Source organism: Trachemys scripta, chromosome 9 (genome assembly GCF_013100865.1).
Source record: "Trachemys scripta elegans isolate TJP31775 chromosome 9, CAS_Tse_1.0, whole genome shotgun sequence".
Lineage (NCBI taxonomy): Eukaryota > Metazoa > Chordata > Testudines > Emydidae > Trachemys > Trachemys scripta.
The window spans coordinates 26,873,171-26,892,544 of NC_048306.1; the positions used below are offsets into that span (position 1 = coordinate 26,873,171).

General features: G+C 40.3%; 1 protein-coding gene across 1 annotated transcript; it reads right to left on the reverse strand.

Annotated features, from left to right (window-relative positions):
* Positions 1-225: 225 nt before the first annotated feature.
* CHMP1B (charged multivesicular body protein 1B) lies at positions 226-18,967 on the reverse strand. The gene is made up of 8 exons (XM_034782074.1): positions 18,809-18,967; positions 12,941-13,038; positions 9,389-9,535; positions 5,518-5,586; positions 5,326-5,433; positions 4,472-4,515; positions 2,966-3,038; positions 226-2,086 (listed from the first exon to the last, which is right to left on the reverse strand). The coding sequence occupies exons 1-8, from the start codon at positions 18,822-18,824 to the stop codon at positions 2,042-2,044; spliced, it is 600 nt and encodes a 199-aa protein (XP_034637965.1). The 5' UTR covers positions 18,825-18,967; the 3' UTR covers positions 226-2,041.
* Between the last annotated feature and the right edge of the window lie 407 nt (positions 18,968-19,374).

Sequence of the window (19,374 nt, forward strand, 5' to 3'; positions counted from 1 at the left end):
TAGACCTGAGAGAGAGGAGTCCCTATATTGCATTATCCACCTCCTGCTCACACAAACCAGATCTTTAGTTCCTACAACTTTGTTGGGGGGAAGATGTTTACATGTTTAGTAGGAGTGAATAAAAATAAAAACGTTAAAGGTCACTCCTCATTTTCCAATCTGAGATATTTTTAAAAAGAAAAATTATTACTGAAAAAGTAGCAAATAAAGTTAAAGGCTACCAGATTAAAAAACATCTGTTTCCTATTTTAATTAATCAAATTGGAAGCATTCACAGTTTGATAAATATATACAATGCATTAACATTCCAGCAAGTGACACACATCAAAATAATAACCATTAGACAGTCAAAATAATTTATTCATGGAAAATAAAGATAAATCCATATTCCCGGAATGATTTTTCCCTGCTTTGATCTCTTCCTCAATAACCTAGGACTATAAACTATACTTTATACAGATGACTAAGAGGACTGTTTTAATAAGATGAAAATAACACTTGGTGGACTATCTCAGAGTCAGTAAACTTTTGGTGTTATGGCAAGTACATCCCAAGAAACCTATGGATCCAAGATTGTTGCTTTGACCAAAAGCAGTTTACCTTATTGCACACAGGTTTAACTATTCTTTGCTGAAATATAACCTTATTCTCAGTGAAGAATATTTTGTATGAACGCCAAATGCTCAGTTACGTATCATCTTGTGAAAGCCTCTAATTGTACTTGGATTGCCTTTGTTATTTAAACGATTTCATGAATGGATTGGGTTTTCAGTATGGGTTTATATATTTATATATTTACAGAGAAATCCTGTTTGAATTATGTAAAGATTTTTGCAACACTAGAAGACCGCAGCTATGTGACACCCTGCACATCTGTCAGTTAAAGACTACTTCTAAAAATCTAATAAACTTCACTATAGCTTACTGTAATGAACAGGCGTCACTACAACAAAAGAAGCTACAAAGTAATTAGGAGCCTAAGTACAGAGGTTTTAAAAAAAAATCCGAAGAGTAATTTTTTTGGCATAAATCATTGTTTTCATAACAGCACAGGTAGTTCTAACTAGAAATTTTTATAATTATTTCTGTATGAAGAGTTTGATACTTCTGACAACATTAAATTGAAGTTCATAGTAAGCAGAATATATTTGAATTGGTTTACTTTTTAAGTAGACAGTAAAGTCTAAAATAGGCTACCACCTATCATAGCAAAAATGTTACAAAGTGTGTTGGTGTTACATCTGCAAAACTCAGTCTATATTCTTACAGAATATAAGGATGACAGTTCAAAGATATTTTAACATGGTTGCCTTAACTCAACATAATATGGAGTCACTTTGCTTGACTAATATACATGTGTCAAACAATCTAGACAAAAATGTTGAAAAATAATTTTTATTCCTTCTGTACTGAAGTGATGGTACTACACAAGTTCCCAGTTCGGCGAAAACAGCTTTTGGTAGCTAATTTTTAACTGGTCCATTAAGTTGTTCTGGAAGTAATGTAGTTTTAAAAGACCATAAAAACAGATTCAAGTCCAACTATGTGTTTTAATATGCTTATTAACAAAGACAACACGTCCATCTGTGTATTCCATGAATTTTGCTGTGTAAGCAAGTTAATTGCAACCATCATCTGAATTGCATGCATCAGTTCCCCAACTGTACATGTTTTTCATAATTTAAAAAACCCACTTTATAATTTAAAATATTATATATCATGTTAATAGTGTTCAGCTTTTCCTTCAACTAGAATGAAGCAACATTATTAGTTGACTTAGAATTTTAGCTTGGTTCTGTGAAAAGATAATTGTAAAAATATATCCCCAACTTCAAAATGTACTGTACAGACCTAGAAAAACATTAAGGGCTGTGATACCTTTGAATTTCTTAATGTATTTAGAAAGGACAGCAAGCCAAAAGTGAAGTATCATATAGTACAAACATTTAGACATCCAGGACATACTGCATACAGCATAATATGTATACAGAGTGAATGCTTTGGAAGCATATACAGAGATCTGCAGTTTTGATTACTTAAGTTAAACTTGATCACGTAGGCGGGCCAGTCTCTGTGACAGCTCATCCTGCAGAATGTCAGAATAAAAAGTTATATTCATTACTATGTATTAGTTTAAAAAAAAGATAAATGAAAAGACTTGTACTATCCAAGGTCACACCACAAACACAACAGTAAATAAGACACAAGCAAGAGCCAGATAAGAATTTGCATTTCTAGGAGACAAGTGTTAATTGACTCCACTGTAACTGAGTCATTCGGGTGCATCCTCAAATGAACCAAACTCAAACTCAGCACGGATGAGAAATGAAGTAGAATGGTGGCTCTATACCACCTCTATACCTCTGCTATTCGCAGAACCAGCCAATGGCCAAATCAGACCTTAGTGCAAGCTGGAACGATCCTCTAACATACTTTGGCTAAAATGATTCCCTAAAGGATCATTCACCAATGCAAGATCACTGAAGCACATTACTCTAAAAGCTAAGCCCCTCATATCTTCCTCTGCCAGAGCAGGGGGTGTTAACAGCTATGCCAGTTTTACCTTTGCTGAGGATCTGCCCAAGGCCAGAGGAATTCTGAGCTGCTCATTCAGAGCTAGTTTAAGGCCCCTTTGCACTGCTTCTTAAGCGTAGGGGACCTTAGCAAGAGAAGAGGACCTGACCCAGTATATACATTGGATGGTCCAGTTAGTGAACAGAGGAAAAGTTAAAGTATGTGCACAACTGGTAGACTCATTAAAACACAAACACACACCCCTTATGCCTGCAAGCAAACCTTGTTTTACTTACACACTGCATTTATTTTGATAAAAATAAAACTAAATTTATTATATGGCCCTAGAAGTTTGCAAATAAATTTCCATTTGAAATATCACATACAACAATAACCCTTCTACATAAATGTGATAAATGATCTATTAGAAAAACTACAAAGCAATATTTACCTGCTCTGCTGAAGCAACACTTGTGCCAACAGAACCTGTTTGCCCCTGGGGTAGTTCCATGTTCAGATCAAGGCTACAATTAAAAACAGAAGACAAATATATATCACAAAAATAAATATAGCGACAGATCACAACAGGGTGTACAATAGTTGAAAAATGGTGTTCTATATAGCGTGCGGCCATCAGTGTCTCAAGCACACCCTGATACTTTGTACTCCAATTAATTAGCCAAGCTTGATCAGGAAAGTGGGGTGATCACCAAGCAAAGAGTTTGTCTAACAGTAATAGTTGCTGGGATAATTAGCAACATTTCTGTTTACTGGGGATGCTTTTGGATAGTACCAATGGGTTAAGCAGGGCTCAGACTGGTGATAAAGTATCAAATTCTACATCACAGTTTTAATACAAAGTCTGTCAAATAAAGGCAACCCAGCAGCAGTAGTAGTATGGTGCACTAATTCTCCATCCCTCCCTTATTCCCAGCAAAGCCCAGTCCAGCAGCAGGGACATTGTTTTCGTGCCCATGGGGCAGTGCATTTATGGCAACAAAGCAGTAACACCAGCTCCCGTCTTACAAAGAAGACATGAAAGGGGTGTAATGGGAACATAGGGCAAAGGACTGGAAGGGACCTCCTGGGTCATCAGGTCCAGGCCCTGCTATCACTGGCAATTTTCTCAACTCAAATTAAACACATTTAGATTAGATAGATAAGCAGAGTTCACTGATCGTCTGATTGCACTACCCTGGGCTCAATCATTTTTTAGTATTAAGCCAGATGTCCCTCACTGCCTTTTTAAAGGCTGAGAGCACAATGCTATTAAACATCTGTACTTTAAAATTTTATGTAGCCTTGCCCTCACTCATTTCTATTGTAAGATCACTATAAAGAAATGGATCATGCTGAGATAGTTAAACCTATTCATACATACATGAAGTGCACCCTAAATAGGTTTAATTATCTCAGCATGGTCCATTTCTGTAAAGTGCTTTTATGACAGAAATGAGCTGTTCTAGTTTTAGACTTTAGCATAAATAATCATGCCAAAACTATGTGGTGGTTTATAACTTTTATGCATTTTCACTCATGAAGATTTGAGCCATGATATCCGGAGGTGGAAGCTCAGCATATAGACAACCACTGGATTATTTAGCTCCACAAGACTAGCACATTTAAAGTGAGGGAAATCTGATGTTAATTTAATTAAAATCAAGTACAAGAGCCAGATGCCACTTCCCTTAAGGTACACAATTACTACTACTCTTCAAGTATCAGAGGGGTAGCCGTGTTAGTCTGAATCTGTAAAAAGCAACAGAGGGTCCTGTGGCACCTTTAAGACTAACAGAAGTATTGGAGCATAAGCTTTCGTGGGTGAATGCCCACTTGCGTCTGATCAAGTGGGCATTCACCCACAAAAGCTTATGCTCCAATACTTCTGTTAGTCTTAAAGGTGCCACAGGACCCTCTGTTGCTTACTACTCTTCAATAATTTTTATATTATACTCACCCTGCTTCATCTGCCATTTCCTGTAGAAGCGTATCCACTTGGTTCTAGAACAGGAAATCAAAACTGAATCAGTTTCTGTTATTGTATTTAATACAAGATTAACCGCATGATTTGTAAAAAGCAAAAATTCTACTGTCTTAACAAAACTGATTTAGAAAGGAACTTCTGTGGATTTTGAACATTTACAGTCTTCACCACCAGAGGGAGCTACAGGAATTCAGAATACAAGGAGCACATCTCATACTATGGCTGCTATGCAAATCAGTTCTCCAAATTCAATTACTGATCTGTAATATTTCCAAATATGATTAAGTCTAATCTTGTCTGTACAAATCACATCTACTTGAATATCACAACTACAGAAATGTTACTAAAGGACACACAATAGTGATAACTATATCAGGACACAGGAAGCATCTTCCCCCTCAGCAGACTTCTTTATATAATCCTTAAAACAAAAATGTTTACACTCTTTTGGAATTATGTTTTTTTAATTGTGATATAGCTGATGTTGGTATGTTTTTTGACTAAAAATGTTTACTAAAAGTTAGTCAAAAGTTTCATAAATTTCAACAGAAAGTTTTATGCTATACCACCACTCAAACACATTAGTTGTAAGAGGGGAGTTTAAGACAGTATACACAATATGTACATTTTTTTATCAGAGCATTTAGCAGCTCAAACTATTCTTTTGGTCACAAGGTAGCATGTAAATATTTCTCATGTTAAACTGAGAATGCTCCAATTCCTGTTATAGCTTTCAAAAGACAGAAGGTATAGAAGAGAAAATGACAATATTTGTGTACACTTGAGTAACATGGTATTTTATTTGCTGCAATATCAGTTATTCTTACTTGTGGTGTTGTTAACGTAGTAGTATTACTCATTGTGTCTTCCATCTGTGCCGTCTGAACATCTAGTGTTTCAAACTGGTGCTCAAATTTGTCCATTAAGGCAGATATCTGCAGATAAACAAATACTGTCATAGCAAAAGTATAAAACTGAATTTATATCCCTGAATTCCAAATAATTAAATGTAGGTCTACCTTTTCCAGGTTCATGCTCTTCAATGTAGCATCCATAGATTTAACTACTCCTGCCATTGACTTTGTTACCTAAAAAAGATAAAGTAAAAAAGATATAAACCTATTACAAAATCACATAATAAACAATCTTTATTTTGGTTAACCCCTTCTGTTTCGAAGTAAACTTGTCTGTTCTCATCCAAAGAACTTTTAGAATTCTGTAATAGTTGTGTCACACAGCTGTTTTCAGGTCTATCAGCTTTTTACTATAAACCCTGCTTTTCAGAAGTTTACAGTTTAGCTGTAAAAAAAACATGCTCTGAGCTGAATCTCTAGAAATAAAGGCATTTCAGAAATAACAGAAAGAACTGAAATCTATATAGCATTTTTTGAGTTATGATTGTAGTGATAACTGAGGCCTAGTAAGCCTACCCCAGTTGTGAGTAACTGTGAGAAAGTGGATAAAAATTCAGAACATGTCACAACAGCCTATAACAAATGAATTTTGAGGGTAAAAGATGTAAAAGGGAGACCAACAGACTGAATTAGTCTCAACAAAAAGGCCTACTAATATAACTCAAGATCTGTGTTAAATTCATACTTGGTAAACATGAAACCAAAAGACCAATGTTGTTGTGTTGGAAATTAGGTCTAATTGGTGAACCAAAATAATAAGATAGGCCAGGGATCAGCAACCTTTGGCAACCTTTTGCACATCCCTTGGCCTGTGCCCGCTTCCCACAGCCCCCATTGGCCTGGAGCGGCGAACTGCGGCCAGTGGGAGCTGCGATCGGCCGAACCTGTGGATGCGGCAGTTAAACAAACCGGTGCGGCCTGCCAGGGGGTTTACCCTGGCGGGTCGCGTGCCAAAGGCTATTCCATCCACTGATTCCTTTTGGTGTCCTCAAAGAGAGACCTGGGAACACGAGGGATGTAGAAGGAGAGGGACCCAGATGACACTGCCACCTCCACTGTCTCCAGCTAATTTCCAAATGCCACCCGGGATGTGAGACTGTCATCCCTTACCTCCTCACTCCTGTCTCCTTTTCCTTCTCTACCTTATTTCTTCTCTTTCCTAGCCTCCTTTTTCCTTCTGACTAATAAGATTCTGGTTTAGCAGGCCAAGACTGCACATTTCACTGCTGTAAGTCTGTGATCAGAAAGAATCAGCTAAACATGATGCCCTAAACAGCCTACTGCTGGTACAAGTTTGCCAGGTCTTGAAAAGACCTTTGGCCGTGCATGTTTTTCCAGCAATGAGGATGCAAGCAAAAGTCAACACCAGAGACAGAAGCTGCAGTTTCTATCTTTAATGTTTTGTTTTCCCTGTGTGTTTGTCTTGTTGTGTCCTAAAGGAAGCAGGATCAGACTAACAGCAGCAACAGCTCCAGGACCCTCTCAACTACGGGTATGTCTACACTACCCATGTTACAGCGGTGCCGCTGTGGCGCCATGAGGTGGACAGTATAGACACACTATCACCAGGGGAGAGCTCTTACAATGATAAAAAAAAACCTACCCCGAACGAGTGGTGGTAGCTTTATCGCTGGGAGCTATGTTTTTTCACACCCCTGAATGACAAAAGTTTTAGCGCTAATGTGGCAGTGTAGACACAGCCTAAGTTCTCTTTTCCCTAAAAAGGAGAGTTATTTCCATCTTTAAATATCATCTAAAAGACTATCCAACAAAGGGGGTTTTTCCTTTCAAAAACTCTCTCCAGCCACAGGGAAAGGAAACAAGGCACGTTAAAATAAAAACCTTACTTAATACTTTACATTTCAAATGCTTCAACTGATTTTCCTACTTTTCTGTATCTTTTAAATAGTTTTTTTTTTTTTTTTAATGTAATGGTGGGTCTCCCATGGTATTAAGCAGGCTGAGGTCTCTATACACCAAACTCTGTTTAACATTGTTTAATGTTGGACAGCTAAAGTCATGTTAACTCCTTTAAATCTTTGAACCCATATAGTTTATCTAAACTATTAGAACAGGATGCAATAAAAACAAGACCACCACAAACAAGCCCAGGAATCTTTAAAAAACTAATTTTTAAAAAGCTTTTCAGGCCTTTGATCTGCAATAATAATCTCATGTTCCTTTTCTTCCAAAAGATAACTGTTACGTACTTCAAATATACAAGAATTATTTCATCTGCCATTGAAGTGTAGCCACATCTGGAGTATTTAACAGAGAAAAGGAACATCGCAGAACAGTAAGAAAAAAACAAAAACAGCATATGACTGAAACTGCACAGGGAATTTAGGTTACATGGTATGTTTACCTTAGGTATTTCTAAGCCACTTATTTCCAACAGTATAAACCAGGAATAACATCACTACTTCATACCATAGCATCTTTACTGACCATAGATGCTCAGGATCTCCATTTTATTTCTCATCTTAAAGATTTTGTAGCATCATTGTAGGACACTGATTCAGTATGGAGAGGTAAGAAATCCATTTAATTAATTTCCTACAGTGCCTACAATTTCCTTGGATCTCCCAGCCAAATGCTATCTAATAAGATCGTAAACTAAAGTAACAGCACTGCAGAAATATCCTTGACAGTCTATTTTAAAAATGCAGTCACTAGACAGGTCATTTTGAGCTGGGACCATAAAGGGTAAGTGTTCTAGTGTCTAAAAGATTCTAAACTATTGTTACATATCTATTTTGCATATTCCGTAGCAGGGGTGGGCAAACTTTTTGGCCCGAGGGCCATACCTGGGTGGGGAAATTGCATGCAGGGCCATGAATGTAGGGCTGGGGCAGTGGGTTGGGGTGCGGAAGGGGGGGGCAGTGTGCAGAAAGGGCTCAGGGCAAAGGGTTTGGGTTCAGGAGGGGTGCAGAGTGTGGCGGGGGCTCTAGGTAAGGGGGTTGGGGTGCAGCAGGGGGCTCAAAGCAGGGGTTCGACAGGAAATGCTGGGTGTGGGAGGGGGTGCGACGTGCATGAAAGGGCTCAAGGCAAGGGGTTGGGGTGCAGGAGGGTGCTCAGGGCAAGGGGTTGGGGAGCGGGGTGCAGGAGGGGCGGCTCCGGGCTGGCAGCGGCACGCAGCAGGGCTAAGGCTCCCTGCCTGCCCTGGCCCCGTTCCACTCCAGGAAGCGGCCGGCTCTATGTCCCTCCAGCCCCTGGGGGAGAGGGGAGGCAGAGGGCTCCGCGCGCTGCCCTCGCCTGTGGGTACATCCCCCGGAGCTCCCATTGGCCGCAGTTCCCTGTTCCCGGCCAATGGGAGCTGCGATGGGGGACGGTGGGGGGGCGGCGGTGCCTTCAGGCAAGGGCAGCACACGGAGCCCTCTGCCCCCTTCCTCCCCCAGGGGCTGCAGGGACATGGTGCCAGCCGCTTCCCGGAGCAGAGCGGGGCCCATGGCGCCACAGGGGTGGCAATCCCGCGGGCTGGATCCAAAGCCCTGACGGGCCGGATCCGGCCCATAGTTTGCCCACCCCTGCTATAGTAGATCAAAACAGAAATACTTTCTATGCGCCTTTTTGGAAACCCACAAGAAATCAATTTATTAAGTGCATCTACTTGTAAAATGGAAGGGACAGTTATCTTTAAAAAATTGTGACACAAGACATTGATTTAAATTAAGACGCACTGGTTAGCTAACAAGATACATTTGTTCCCTGTAAGTACTAGGAGAAACATGCAACAATGGCATCAACAACATATGAAAGATGGTAGCATTAACCCAACTAATTAATTCATAACTCTCACAAGCCAATGCTTCACACACAACTTAGTTTACTGTGGGCCACAATTGAAGACTGCCAAGCCATCCCAGTAAGCTTACTAATTCACTGTTTTAGGGATAGAATTAAGACAGTTTAAAAGAGAATCAGGGGCCTTATCTTTCTGTAGAGTTTATATATGGAAGTATGAAAACATGCTTACCTTGCCCATTGTTACTGCAGTTTGAACTCTTGCGGCTACTGCATCTACCCTGGCACTCATGCGCAAGAAATTGATTGCTTGATTCTTCTGTCGGATTGCATTTTCTGCATGTATTCTTGCAACTTCAGTATTACCCTTCTGGATTGCCTGTTTAAATAAAAGCAAACTATTGTTAACCCGTCTTAGCAGTAATTACCCAGCAGCGGTAAGCCCTTCAAAAAACTTATACTTGCAAAACAAGTGAACTCTAGGTCCAGTTCAACTCCCATTGAAGTCAATGAAAAGATTGTAATTGACTTGGATGTGAACTAGATGGCATCTTCTATGCACAAGGAAGTATGCCTGAAACTTTAAGCTACTTCCATGAGCCTCAATATCAGTAAATCTACAGATGTATTATGGAGTATCATTCTGGATTTATATGCTCACAAATATCTAACCTTCAAAACACATTAAGCACCCAGTTTTTCATCAAAATTCATACTTCTAGTACTACTAAAACAAATAACTTAAGATGAATACGTATACCTCATTACAGTATCTTTCTGTTTATGAAATCAGAACAAAAAGTATCCCTCCCTCATTGTGTATATAGTGGATGCCGCTTAACAGCAATCCATATATTAACAATTTTTGTTTAACAGCAACATTTTGCCAGGAACCAACCCCATCCCATTGATTTTAAGGTTAACAGGATTTGGATACTGGCAACAGACAGGCCATTTGCTAACAACTTTATTTTTTTGGAAGAAAGACCCTGGCTGCAGGCAGGTTTATGGGGCCCACACTGAAGGTAAAGGGCTGCAGCACCCACAATCACATGCAATGGGATCTCCTGTCATTGTGGGCTGAGAGGGGATGCTGCAGGCAGGGGAGCAGCAGATGCTGGGCTTTTCATGGTGCTGAGGTCCCCTAGAGTGGCATGGTACCTCCCCCTGCATGCTCTGATTGCACCCTGCTCTCGGCACATCCCAGAGCTTCCTTCCCCGGGCTGTAGCCCCAAAGCCAGGTTTTCAGGGCTGCAGCCACAGAAGGAAGCTCTGGGAATGTTGAGCACAAGCTACAGGCAGGCTTGTGAAGCTGCAGGCAAAGGTTGCTTGCCCCATTGCTTCCTTCCCTAGCTGCAGCCCCACAAACATGCCTTTCGCTTATTGGCCACTCTTGGATAACAATAAGTTGCTAAAAAGCAGAACCCACTGTATATGAAGTGCTTTAGATATTCAAAGCAATGCAAACACACTAATCCTGTCATTATAACCCAACATTACAGGTTAACCTTAACACTCTTCTTTTAGTTCTCTCTGCTGCAGAGAAATGCAAAGGCAGAGCTGGAAGTCAAGTTACTGGCTCCCATAATCCATGTTACCAGTGTCCAACAGGGAAATGAAAGTCTCTGCTTGGAGATGAAAAAAGTCTCCCAATAACAACAACAAAAAAGCCAGTCCAGCAGCAATGAAATAGGAAGCTGGACTCTCTTCCTTATGATTCTCATAGATCAACAGAACTGACAATTAAATTCAAACTGAAAGATCAAATTCTGCCCTCAGTTATATCCATATAATCTGCACTTGAAGAGGCAGAATTTAGTAAGCAAGATCTAGTACTAATGAGTCAGAGACTTTAGGAAACACTAAAATACCTTCCTCTTTGAAAAGGCCTTTCCACCATGTTCAGAGTCAACACTGACATCCCTTTCTACCTAAAAAAACCCACCTAACAAAAAAAAATTTAAACCTCTCAGAAAAATCAACCTAAACAAGGTAAATAATTTAAAATGAAAATTAAAAACCTCCACTCAAAACAAAGTTTTTATCTCAAATTGGAAGAAGTGCCAAAGACTCCAAGAAGTCCATTTGGGACTTCTCTATTGATTTTACATGGAAGATGCTCTACGATGATGTGCAATGATAGAACACCTTAAGCTAGCTACACCAGAAAAGAACTCAGTTTAAGTTTCAGATCCCAAGTGAGTTTGCAAGACTAGTATTTAGTACAGTACTGCGAAAATCCGATACACAAACGCACACAATTATAGTACAAAACACACTTTCAGATGATTAAGTGAAATTTATCTTTAACATGTCACAATACAGTTTCTTTGTATTGTCACTGGACTGAAAACAAGAAAAAAATAAATCTCAACTTCAAAAAATAATGAATTAATGTAGTTCGTCATTCTAGACTACATTTTAAAGAGGAGTTAGAAATGGGAAAAAATGGGTTTGTGTCCTTTTTTGCTTCTTTACAATATAAGAAGTCCTGAAAGGTTTTCCTGCACTTATTTCTTTCATTTGAAATTCAGCTTGTCTCACTTGAATTTTATGGACTGGAAAATTAATGGAATTATGATACAAGACCAGAGACTAAAAGCAGAGCAACTAAGCTTTGAGTTTTTAGCCATTTAAAGCTTTCCTCAAGACCCATTTAACGCCAATGTTTAACATGCACTTGGGAGAAGAAAGGTTTTATTGAAAAGTCAACACTCCTAGCACTTCAAATAGGGACTGTGGGACCTCTCAGTCCACATAAGATGCTCAAAAAGATCTCCAGGAGTTGATATTCCTTTTATTGAAAAGGTTAAAACAAGTAGAAAAACTTCAGGCTAGCTTTAAGCAGCAAAAAGGACATGAACCCTATTTTAAAAATCTTCTTCACAGGTCACATTTAATAGTATGATAAACATTAAGATAATTTTTTCCTTGACAGTGTTTCTCTAAATTAACTGCACTACAAGAACACAGCATACATATTCTGAAGAAAAAGTTATGAAACATTCCATTTCAGTGTTAACTAATATGTACAATATTTTAAAAATATAAAAAAATACTACAGTACAATCTTAAATTAATGTAGGTTAGATTGACTTACAGCCACCACAGTAATTACTTACAGCCAACAGCCAATGTAAGGAATGCAGTGTCTACAGACACCGTGTCACTAACTAAACTGACATAAGCCTCTTGTGGAGGTGGAGTTATTATGTCAGTGTAGTAGGGCACGTCTACACTATCAGCGGGCAGTGATCGATCCAGCGGGGGTCGATTTATCGCGTCTCACATAGATGCAATAAATCGACCGCTGAGCGCTCTCCCGTTGACTCCGGTACTCCACCAGAACGAAGAGCACAAGCAGAGCCAACGGCAGCATCAGCTGTCTACTTACAGCAGTGAAAACACTACGGTAAGTAGATCTAAGTACATCGACTTTAGCTACGCTATTCACGTAGCTGAAGTTGTGTATTTTTGATCGACCCTGGACGGTAGTGTAGACAAGCCTTTACATTGGTAGCAGTAAAGCTGTAGGGTAGACGCTGACATAATTAGGTTGACATAAGCTGCCTTATGTCGACCTAACTGTGTAGTGTAGACCAGGCCACAGTCTGTGTGTAACAAATATGTTACAGCCAATAGGACATATGTTGCCAATCTACATACACTTCCTGTTTTATTACAATGCACACCAGGAAAAACATTACAAAATACAAGTTAAGGACCTGACTAGCACAAAATAGAAAAATTAAGTATATACACATAACCTAGTTTCATTACTTACCTTCTTAATTTTAGTCTTTTCAACCTTTTCTTCTTTATCACATTTTTTTGCATTCCTGCTGAGCTCTTTGGCAGCAAACTTCAAGTTAAACAGGTGTTCTGCAATGCATATTAAGGATCTACAAAATACTAGCAATACTTAAAATACGAACATGTCGCTTTCCGTTGGATTTAGTAGCCCACTACATGCATACTCTATTTCTTTCTGCAAATTTTAATATTGATAGGTCAGCCACTTTAATTTGCATGAAACTGAAATTGAGCAAACAAAGATGCGGTTTTTTGTTCTTTTTAATTTTACATAGCCCATGTTCTTTTGTCATCGTAGCTTAAAACCATAGTTTGGACACTTTTTTAAAAAACAAGTTCACAACCAAAATTAGCTTACTTTGATGAAAGACCCAATTCAAGTAGTTAAAAGAAATAAAAAATGCTGGTCTTTAGAACATGTGCACATACAGGTAGAGTGATTTTGAAGTCCTGGGAATCTGGAGAGAATGATAGTTCTATCATGGACTTCAAAGGGAGCAGAGTCATCGCAATGCTAAGCACTTCTGAAGATTCCACCCCTAGCACTCACACAGCATCTATATAGTTTTAACTTTAAAACCCTACTAAGATGCTACCTCCTGCTCCAAGGAATGCTATGGTGCCACAAACCCACACAGAAAAATCAAAAGAGTTCAGCTTAAAATTATGGCAAATTTGAGATGAAAAACAAAGCTACGGTGACATTCTTTTTCAGCTCACCCATCTCCCTATCAGATAGGGAGAAAAATGAGAAATCTTACCCACCATGTGTGCTATAACACCTGGCCATGACAAGGTGAGGCTTTACAACATCCTTCAGTTATAAATTCTTTACTCTTACTAGATGACAATGGATCATTTTGTCACACGTGCTGTTTAATGGAATAGCATTGCCCTTAAGTACCCTACTAACCAAATATCAAAAATTCACCACATGTAAATAACAAATTGTTCTCTGTCATAAATAAATGTTTATATAAGTCCCTGGAAGGATGAATATTTTCCTTTTAGGAGGCAAAGAATTATTTTGCTGAAATAATGTGTGTATTATTTCTATATAATTCTTCACCCTAACATCCACTCATCAGTTGGCACACTGACCATGAGTGAACAATCTTTTCTTTGTTAATAAGAAATGTTAACTGAACTAAACATTAATGCAATGATAATCTTCTGCAGAATTGCAGGATTTTTTCCCTTAAAAAAATCACACACTCTAGTCTCTGACTTGTGCATCAAAGTTTCATAGCTGACCCTGGCTTGAAGGTGAATATGAAGAAAACATTTAACAACCGACTTCATCATGATGCCTCATTTTTGTAACAGAGAGGTATATAAGTTTGGTGTGCAAGGCCATATAGTGTCACTGTACCATCGCACATTTAAAGTTTGAACATTCTGGGAATATTGATTAAATCATAAATCATAAATCCAATTAAAGGTGAGCTGCAAAGGAAAAAGATAGCTGTACTTTTTTGTTTGTTTCTAATGTGTAAAAAAGTCCTGAAAAATTTCTCCACCAAAAAAAGCATTCTGTTTGTTTTTACACTAGCATTTTAGGTCCTGAGCAGGCTGGAAAACAGACACCACAAGAGAATGAAAATAGTGGGAACAAAAAGAGAAGGGAGATTTAATCAGGCCAATGTAACGTAAGTTAGACTGCTTTGGCCTAGGGACTGATAATAGGCTATGAAGTATTTCAGCTACAGGTTGCCAACTGCAATCCAGCTCAGGTCAATGATCAGAATGACCATGTAAAGTATTACATCACTTCCTTAAATCAATGGCTTTGAGTCATTGTGACACACACCAGGATTTTATTTTTAAACTTCCTCAATTACTCACAATGTTTCTACGTTAGATAGCACAATACATCATCTGTTGCCTCACAGATCTTTCATGCCATGGCACACTTGCTCCAACCTTCTTCTTATATTCACCATAATTTATTTAGAAACCTGTTCAAACATTTCACCTTATTGCCATCCTTAGAACTACTGACAAGGATACTGCTGAGCCAAACATATAGAAAAAAAGCATTAAAGGTAAGATCATTTTATATACCAGGGAAAAGTTTATTCTATTTTTGTTTATAAAGGACGTTAAGTATGATTTCTTATCGTTACCAGAAAAAAATTCCTGGCTCCTGCTACGGCCTCAAAGCCAGATGATCCATCCAGCTAACAATTTCTATTGTGTGGGGAAAACCCCAATTGACATAAAGCTAGAGTAACTGGCTCAATGTCACCCCGTCACAGACTCTGGCACAGGGGCAAGACCAGAGTGCTATGGCATTTCAGCTATTCCTGGCTGGTAGAACAGCCCTTTGGAGCTGCTGGCAGTCAGGTGCAAGTTTGCACCAGGGACTGAACTGGCATCCCCCAGCCCAACCAGGATTGGGGGAATGAAAGCGTGATGTAAAAGCCACCTTTGCTGCTCTCCCTGTCCCTCCACTAAGATACTAAGATCCAAGTGGATATTGATCAGACCCATTACATAAAACAAGTCAGACTTGAAATGGAAAGGGAGTCTGAAGAGTAGCAAGATCGAATGGAAGAGACACTTTAGATATAAGAAATCTCTCACTACAAACACATTATAAAACATGAAGATAAAATATATTCTTGTAAACAAAATAACTTTCACTCTCTTCACATCCCACTGCTGTAGGGTGGGGAGGGGAGGGGAGAGGAGAACATATACTGCTAGAAAAAAAAAGTTTTCTATTAGCCCTGTAGCAGTAACTTGATGTTACCCACATCTGGGACGCTAAATTTTGGCGAAGACACTTGTGTCATTCATGAATAAAGGAAAAATTCCAAGGAATTTCACATTCCTTTGGCAAAAGAAGTCCTTCCTTCTCCCATCTAGCAAGTTTATTTTCCTTGCAAAAATGGAATTATTCACTTATTTCCACCTATAATCTGTATTAGGGCTGTCAATTAATCACAGTTAACTCACGCGATTCACTCAAAAAAATTAATTGTGATTAAAAAAATTAATTGTAGTTTTAATCATAAACAATAGAATACCAGTTGAAATGTATTAAATATTTTTGGATGTTCTTCTACATTTTCAGATACATTGATTTCAATTACACCACAGAATACAAAGTGTACACTGCTCCCTTTATATTATTTTTATTACAAATATTTGCACTGTAAACATGATAAACAAAAGAAACAGTTTTTCAATTCACCTCGTAAGTACTGTAGTGCAATCTCTTTATCATGAAAGTGCAACTTACAAATGTAGATTTCTTTTTTGTTACATAACTACGCTCAAAAACAAAACAATGCAAAATTTCAGAGCCTACAAGTCCACTCAGTCCTACTTCTCCTTCAGCCAATCTCTAAGACAAACAAGTTTGTTTACATTTATGGGCGATAATGCTGCTCACTTCTTGTTTATAATGGCACCAGAAAATGAGAACAGGCATTTGCATGGGATTTTTGTAGCCAGCACTGCAAGGTATTTACATGCCAGATATGCTAAACCAGTAGTTCTCAAACTTTTGTACTGGTGACCCCTTTCACATAGCAAGACTCTGAGTGCGACCCCCCTTATAAATTAAAAACACTTTTTTATATATTTAACACCATTATAAATGCTGGAGGCAAAGCGGGGTTTAGGGTGGAGGCTGACAGCTCACGACCTCCCCCCCGTAATAACCCCAGAACCCCCTGAGCGGTCACGGCCCCCAGTTTGAGAACCCCTGCGCTAAACATTCATATGCCCCTACATGTTCTGGCCACCATTCCAGAGGACATGCTTCCACGCTGATGACGCTTGTTAAAAAAAATGCATTAATTAAATTTGTGATTGAACTCCTTGCGAGAGAATTGTATGTCTCCGGCACTATTTTACCCACATTCTGCCATATATTTCATGTTATAGCAATCTCGGATGATGACTCAGTACATGATGTTCATTTTAAGAACACTTTCACTGCAGATTTGACAAAACACAAAGAAGATACCAATGTGAGGTTTCTAAAGATAGCTACAGCACTCAATCCAAGGTTTAAGAATCTGAAGTGCCTTCCAAAATCTGAAAGGGACGAGGTGCAGAGCACGCTTTCAGAAGTCTTAAAAGAGCAACACTCCAATGAGGAAACTACAGAACCCGAATCACAAAAAATAAAGTCAACCTTCTGCTGGTGGCATCTGACCCAGATGATGAACATGAACATCTGTCGGTCGGCACTGCTTTGAATTGTTATTGAGCAGAACCAGTCATCAGCATGCATACGTCCTCTGGAACGGTGGCTGAAGCATGAAGGGACATATGAATCTTTAGTGCATCTGGCAGGTAAATATCTTGCGATGCCAGCTATAACCATGCCATGAGAATACCTGTTCTCACTTTCAGGTGACATTGTGAACAAGAGGTGGGCAGCATTATCTCCTGCAAATGTAAACAAACTTGTTTGTCTGAGTGATTGGCTGAACAAGAAATAGGACTGAGTAGACCTGTAGGCTCTAAAGTTTTACATTGTTTTATTTTTGAATACAGTTATTTTTATACATAATTCTACATTTGTAAGTTCAACTTTCATGATAAAGAGACTGCACTACAGTACAGTATTAGGTGAACTGAAAAATACTATTTCTTTTTTTTTTTTTTTTACAGTGCAAATATCGGGTAATAAAAATAATATAAAATGAGCACTGTACTTTGTATTCTGTGTTATAACTGAAATATATTTGAAAATGTAGAAAACATCAAAAAATATTTAAATAAATGGTATTCTATTATTGTTTAAACAGTGCGATTAATTTTTTAATCGCATAATTAATCACAATTAATTTTTGTAATCGCTTGACAGCCCAAATTGGTATCCAAGACTAGAACAATACAATTTCTGGTGTGGTACTAATAGAAAATGAGCAGTTTATAATTAAACCATTGCCTTCATCATGTCTTACAATGAAGGAAATTACCAGTTTCTACTATGGATCATTTCAAGGTTCTTCCAGTTTCCCACATAATCAAAGATCAAAACGAAACACTGCACTCTAAGCACTTGCTATGACATCCACCCTGTATCACATGCCTCCAGCAGGCCTTGTGTGGTAAAAGGAGATAGTCTGAGCCCATGTCAAGGCTTGAATGAATATTTTGCTTTCATGCTGAAATAAAACACTGGGCTCTAGGAACCCAGAAATAGTCACACGGTTCAGGCCGCTCCCTGCAATGCAGCCAGTCCCTCTTCGGGGTGGGAGAAGAGGACAGGCTAGCCAATGGCAGTTCTCAGTGCCGGCCCATCCCCTGTCTGGTGAGGAAGGGGTTTGGTGTGTCTGTCACTCAATAGATCCTTACATTCAATAACAGTGCCAGGGAGGAGTGGGGAGCCCTTCCCCCCGGGGGGGTTCTCCGGGGCGGGGGGGGGGGGGCGGGGGAGGGAAGGGGAGCCCTTCCCCCCCAGGGGATACTCCCAGATATTCCACTCTGTATGCATCCGAAGAAGTGGGCTGTAGTCCACGAAAGCTTATGCTCTAATAAATTTGTTAGTCTCTAAGGTGCCACAAGTACTCCTGTTCTTTTTCCCAGCTCACAGGGGAGGTGGTTCCTACCCCCCCCCCCAGGGGATTCTCCCAGCTCGGGGGGGGGGTCCTTCCCCCCCAGGGGATTCTCCCAGCTCGGGGGGGGGATGGGCCCTGCCCCCCCTCAGGGGGCTCTCCCAGCTCTGGGGGGGATGGGCCCTGCCCCCCCTCAGGGGGCTCTCCCAGCTCTCAGAGGGTGGGTGTCTCCAGGGGCGGGGCTGCAGACACTCGGGGGACCCTCCCCGCCACGTCTCGCCCTGCCCGGGCGCGTTGCCCTTCAGCCCAAAGGATACTCTCCATGCTGGACATGGCGGCGGCTCCTCAGGCCCGACCCGGCCGGCGAAGGCGGACGCTCTGGATCGGAACTCAGCGCTACCCGGCTCTCGGGTGTTGTTGGGAGCCGACTTCCGCCTTCCCCGCCCCGAGCTGCGTCTCGCGCAGGGAGGGCGGGGCCTGGCGCTCCCGCGACGGCGCCCGAGCAGTGGGGTGGAGGGAACGTGCGCGCCACCGCGGGGGGAGGAGACGGAGCGGAGATCCCCGGATGAGACTCAGCTGATGCTGCCGTGCTGGGGTTGGGTGCGCGCGAGACCGCACCCCCCTCGCAGTATGTGGAAATGGGTTCCGGAAGCGCCTCGCTGGTGCGGCTGTCCCCGCCCTGCTCTATCCCGACACCCCCCCCACTACCTGGGCTGTCGCGACACAGACGCTGTCCCCCCCCACACACATCCCTAGTGGTCTAGCTGACACACTCGGGTGCCCCTAGGGTGCTGGAACAATTTGTATAATGGGGGTGCTGAGAGCCCTTGAACCAAACTGGAAACCCTGTATGTGATAGAAACCAAGCCAGCAGTGAGGTAGC